The sequence below is a fragment of the Epinephelus moara genome, chromosome 7 (assembly GCF_006386435.1).
Source record: "Epinephelus moara isolate mb chromosome 7, YSFRI_EMoa_1.0, whole genome shotgun sequence".
NCBI classification, from domain to species: Eukaryota; Metazoa; Chordata; class Actinopteri; order Perciformes; family Serranidae; genus Epinephelus; species Epinephelus moara.
This window is the reverse complement of record NC_065512.1, coordinates 180368-186588: the sequence shown is the minus strand read 5'-3', so window position 1 is coordinate 186588 and position 6221 is coordinate 180368. Positions and strand designations below refer to the sequence as shown.

Sequence of the window (6221 nt, the reverse complement as noted above, 5' to 3'; positions counted from 1 at the left end):
CAGTGTCATCAGAGTCACAGTGTCATCAGAGTCAGTGTCATCAGAGTCACAGTGTCATCAGAGTCAGTGTCATCAGAGTCAGTGTCATCAGCGTCACAGTGTCATCAGAGTCAGTGTCATCAGAGTCACAGTGTCATCAGAGTCAGTGTCACCAGAGTCAGTGTCATCAGCGTCACAGTGTCATCAGAGTCAGTGTCATCAGAGTCACAGTGTCACCAGAGTCACAGTGTCACCAGAGTCAGCGTCACCAGAGTCAGTGTCATCAGAGTCACAGTGTCACCAGCGTCAGTGTCATCACTCACAGTGTCACCAGAGTCAGTGTCACCAGAGTCACAGTGTCATCAGAGTCAGTGTCATCAGAGTCAGTGTCACCAGAGTCACAGTGTCACCAGAGTCAGTGTCACCAGAGTCAGTGTCACCAGAGTCACAGTGTCATTAGAGTCACAGTGTCACCATAGTCACAGTGTCACCAGAGTCAGCGTCACCAGAGTCAGTGTCATCAGAGTCACAGTGTCACCAGCATCAGTGTCATCAGTCACAGTGTCACCAGAGTCACAGTGTCATCAGAGTCACAGTGTCATCAGAGTCACAGTGTCACCAGAGTCAGTGTCATCAGAGTCACAGTGTCACCAGAGTCACAGTGTCACCAGAGTCACAGTGTCACCTGAGTCAGTGTCATCAGAGTCACAGTGTCATCAGAGTCACAGTGTCACCAGAGTCACAGTGTCATCAGTCACAGTGTCACCAGAGTCAGTGTCACCAGAGTCACAGTGTCATCAGAGTCACAGTGTCACCAGAGTCACAGTGTCATCAGAGTCACAGTGTCACCACAGTCACAGTGTCACCTGAGTGAGTGTCATCAGAGTCACAGTGTCACCAGAGTCACAGTGTCACCTAAGTTTCTGTCCTCGTTAACATATTTTTACCGTCTTAAACACAGGAGACATTAAATCTATAAACATAGCAGTGACTCAAACGTGTCAGTCTTGTAGTTTACCTTGGAGACATTTGTTCTTTCTGACGTCATCATTGTTTTCTGTCTCTGTGATGAAGAAGCAGCAGCCGAGGTCTTCCTCAGGGTCCACTGTTCAACATGACTCATCACTACACACTGTTTATACTTACTTTATACTGTGTGACATCACAAATGTTCTGATGTGAGGACGTGTTTGAGTCTGAGGGCCGTTTGATGGATTATAAGCTCTGGGACTTTGTGATGATAATTTTATTAACAGCAGCTCAGTCAGCAGAAGAAACAGTCTGCATTATATTTCTGCAAACTACAGATACATTACATTTGCATATTTCATATGTATCATATCAGTGTTTCCAAAGTGACGGAGTCTATAAGATGACTGTCATCAGGAGGAGGAGGGGCTGGAGGATGATGTGACACTCGAGTGCCAAGCGAGTGATTGTGGAAGTCATTGCTGCATTTCCAGCAGCTTTGTAGCCACCAGCAGTGGGTGTTTTGTAGCAACCTGTCTCTGTTTTTTTTTTAGCTCAGATAGCACCATGAGAAGTGATTGTTTCTTACCGAGACATGGGCTCTGTGTTATCCAGGCCGGGCTGTGACACCCAAACCTGTATTACAAGACAAACCATGATCTTTTCAGAACCAACCGGAGCACATTAAGTTTTAATGTATCTGCTACATAATGATGAACAGATTAAAGTGTTTTGTAGCAACAACAGTTATTGTGTTGTCTGAGTTGTTATCAGCCTTCAGTGTGTGCAGACGTGACGCCTCTGATTATAGCGTCTTTATAAGATCTGGGTTCTTAAATCAGTCAGGAAGTCGTCCGTATGGTCGTCATCATCCTCAGTGAAGTTCACAGTGTTTTTATCGTGAGTTTTAGACAGTAGTGAGAACACGATAGGACGTTTTGTGACTCAGTGAAGCTGCTACTGTTGTTATTGTTGTTGTTGATGTGTGACAGGAAGTGCAGCGTTCAGCAGCAGCTGCCGTCTGATCGCTCATCTGGAACCATCCACAAATATTTTAACGTCTCCTCTGGACCCTCCTCTTTTTTTAATATTTTGTGTGTGTGTGTGTGTGTGTGTGTGTGTCTGTGTGTCTGTGTATCAGCTGAGCTGTGGAAACTGGTCATTACATCATGATCAGCAGCGTTTTCACAAGTGAACGCATCACTGCTCTGATCAATGAAGAATGTTACTGAGACCATGAACACACTGAGCTGCAGAAACAGGAAGTGTGTGTGTGTGTGTGTGTGTGTGTGTGTGTGTGTGTGTGTGTGTGTGTGTGTGTGTGTGTGTGTGTGTAAAAGTGTATGAGTGTGCATTGAAGCTGCACCTGGCTCCTTGTCTGTGCCCCAGAGCCCAGAGGGGTGAAATAAAGAACGCCTTGTCCCAAAATCCATCACACACACACACACACACACACAGAGCCAGGTGTGTGTGTGTGTGTGTGTGTGTGTGTGTGTGTGTAGATTCAGGTCAAACACAAACAATAGATTATTATGTGAAAGTTTTTATTTCGACTGTTAGGATGGCACATGTGTGTGTTACTGTATGTGTGTGTGTGTGTGTGTGTGTGTGTGTGTGTTGCTGAGGATGACTCCACTCCGCTGGCATTTCCTTGGAGGGAAGTAGCTCTTCTCCGTTCTTCCCTCATCTTAGTCCTATCTGCCTCCATCTTACACACACACACACACACACACACACACACAGCTACTGTAAACCCTCTGCACTGAACCTTCCTCCTGCTCGTCTTCACTCGTTCCACTTCCTGTCTCTGCAGATTTTCCATGTTTTCTGGCAGCAGCCTGGAAAAGTCCTGAAACCGTTACTGCTGCGTGTCATTTACTCTCTGTTCACCTCACATCCTGTCAGACCTGAGAACAACACCATCATCATTGTCATCATCATCATGTGTCCTACATGTTGACTCACTGTGGGTCATTAGAGGCTGATATCAGAACTAGGGCTGGAACGATTAGTTGACTAATCGATGACTAATCGACTATCAAAATATTCAGTGACTATTTTAGTAGTCGACAAATTGGTCATTTTTCATAGAAAAGTACTATAAAGTACCCAAATACTCGTATTGCAGCTTCTTACATTCAGATATCGGCAGCTTTACACACTCTCCCATGACGGTGAACTAAAACCCTTTGGCGTGAGTACGAAACAAAACATTAGGTGACATCATTTTGGGGTTTGGGAGAGACAGAGCGACATTTTTCAACATTTTAACACATTTTTCGATAAAATGATTAGTCGACAAATCAAATAAATAATCGACAGATTAGTCGACAGTGAAAATAATCGTTAGTTGCAGCCCTACTCAGAACGATTTCCTGATGACTGAATATTCAGTTAATGTCAGAGCTTTGTTTAGTATTTAAATATGAATTAAGACCATATTTAGCCAAAGAGACTTTAGTCTGATCAGACTGACCTCAGATCAGTATCTCTTCTCTTTAATGAGAGATCCAGATCAGCCCCCCCCCCCTCAGAGTAGGAGCCAGAGGTCAGAGGTCACTCCAGGATCCTGGCGGTGGTGTACCTGATGACCTCATTAAACCTGGTCTGTGTCCTGATTGGACGGATCAGAGTGAAGGAGTCTTTAAAGGTCAGGAAGTGAAAGAGCGGTGGGGCTCGTTAAGATTCTGTCACCATCACTTTAATGACCTGATTTTATTTAGATGTAGTTTGGTCGGAGCGGAGCAGGCCGTCAGACCGTCAGCACATAAAGAACAAACAGCTCCAAGATGTCTGACGGGCCGCAGATCAGAGGTCAACGAGTGTTGATGAGTAAAGTATGATCATCATGACGTTAGGTCTGATACTGTGAGACACCTCTGGACCTGCAGGTTAATCAATGTGGAGGATTGTTTACAGCACAAACAGTGATGGAGGGCGCTGTTTGTTTGTTGGTTTGTTGCCCTCTTATGTCCTCCTGTGTCCTCCCACGTCCTCCCACGTCCTCCTGCGTCCTCCCGCATCCTCCTGCGTCCTCTCGTGTCCTCCCGCGTCCTCCCGCATCCTTCTGCGTCCTCCCGTGTCCTCCCGCGTCGTCCCGTGTCCTCCCACGTCCTCACGCATCCTTCTGCGTCCTCCCGCATCCTTCTGCGTCCTCCCGTGTCCTTCTGCGTCCTCCCGTGTTCTCCCACGTCCTCCCACATCCTTCTGCGTCCTCCCGCATCCTTCTGCGTCCTCCGGCATCCTCCTGTGTCCTTTAGGTCCCTATGAATATTATGTTTCTGACAGATTTTAGTGTAAAAATGTGACTTTGTAATGAAACTGATAAAATCTCAACAGAATATTAGTGGTCACAGACTGTAGTCTGTGACCACTAATAAAGGGTCTGTAGTGATGCCAGAGGGTCTGTGGTGATGCCAGAGGGTCTGTAGTGATGTCAGAGGGTCTGTGGTGATGCCAGAGGGTCTGTAGTGATGCCAGAGGGTCTGTGGTGATGCCAGAGGGTCTGTGGTGATGCCAGAGGCAGAGGGTCTGTGGTGATGCCAGAGGGTCTGTGGTGATGCCAGAGGGTTTGTGCTGATGTCAGAGGGTCTGTAGTGATGCCAGAGGGTCTGTGGTGATGCCAGAGGGTCTGTGGTGATGCCAGAGGGTCTGTGGTGATGCCAGAGGGGGTGTTTATAGTAAAGACAAGTTTAATGTTTCAGTCTTGATCAGGTCACATGACCGACCACTTGTCTGATATAAACCTTGACGTTTCCTTTAAAGCTACAGACAGCTGAATAAACTCTGTCTGTCGTCTTTTTATGTGTCCATATTCTCCAGGTGCGTGTTTGTATATGTGTGTGTGTGTGTGTGTGTGTGTGTGTGTGTGTGTGTGTTGTTTCTAACAAAGGAACCAGAGAAGAGGATGATGTCATCTTTTTAACCGTTGTGCTCCTGTCTGTGTGTTGGCGGTTCTGCTGTAATTATTACAGTCTGAGGACTGAGGTCACCTTTCACACACACACACACACAAACACACACTGGTCACGAGACGTGTGTGTGTGTGTGTGTGCATGTGTGTATGTGAGTTAGAAAGTGATGACTCAGCAGAGCTGCAGTAACATGGATGCTAGGGTTTAATGGAGGCTGATGGAGGTTGGCCTCAACACACACACACACACACACACACACACACACACACACACACGCGCACACACACACACACACAGACGTACGTCCCCTCTGCCTGGACCTGAATGGGTTAACCCTTCATCGCTGAGGAGGCTGACGGTGTCTCAGGTGTCTCAGTCGTGTTTGACACAAAGGAAACTGGATCATGTGACAGTTCAGACTCACACAGAGGATAGAACATGATGATACACTCTCTGTCTCTGTCCTCTGTCTGTCTCTGTCGTCTGTCTGTCCGTCCTCCGTCTGTGGAAACATGTTAGCTGTGTTGTTGTGAACCTGCAGAGGTGACGGAGGATTCTGTCATGCTTTCTCACGAACTCTGATTTTATCTGAACGAGAGGAGAGTTGTGTTTAAAATATTTAAAGCACGTGTTGAGTTCTCTGAAGGTTCAGATGTCTCCTGTGGTCGTACACGCTGTTGTCCAGACAGATTTATTATCATGAACGTGGTTTTGTTTTTATGGCTCCACCTGTGAGGCTGCTGAGTGTGATGGCTCACCTGTGAGGCTGCTGAGTGTGATGGCTCACCTGTGAGGCTGCTGAGTGCGATGGCTCCACCTGTGAGGCTGCTGAGTGTGATGGCTCCACCTGTGAGGCTTCTGAGTGCGATGGCTCCACCTGTGAGGCTGCTGAGTGCGATGGCTCCACCTGTGTGGAGGTTTCTGATCGCTCAGTCTGAGCTGTAAAATATAAAGATGCTACTGTTACTGTCATGTGATGTTAATTCTCCTATAAGTCTTCGTAACCTGAACAACAGCCAGATGCTGCTCCTGATGATGATGATGATGATGATGATGATGATGATCATGATGATGACCTTCACCTTCCCCTCATCTCTCCTCTCCTCTGTTCTCCCTCCAGGGTCGACATGTCAAGACGGGTCAGCTGGCGGCCATCAAGGTCATGGACGTCACCGAGGTCAGTGAACACTGTGATGTTGTCAATCAATCAATCAATCAATTTTATTTATAAAGCCCAATATCACAAATCACAATTTGCCTCACAGGGCTTTACAGCATACGACATCCCTCTGTCCTTATGACCCTCGCAGCGGATAAGGAAAAACTCCCCAAAAAAAACCCTTTAACGGGGAAAAAAAA

General features: G+C 46.8%; 1 protein-coding gene across 1 annotated transcript in view; it reads left to right on the top strand.

The window, feature by feature from the left end:
- The window catches only part of LOC126393394 (mitogen-activated protein kinase kinase kinase kinase 4-like), a 124554-nt gene that overhangs the window by 48363 nt on the left and 69970 nt on the right, over positions 1 to 6221 (top strand). Inside the window, exon 3 of the mRNA XM_050049545.1 lies at positions 5983 to 6039. Coding sequence (XP_049905502.1) covers positions 5983 to 6039 — 57 coding nt within the window. The remainder of the gene's footprint in view (positions 1 to 5982; positions 6040 to 6221) is intronic.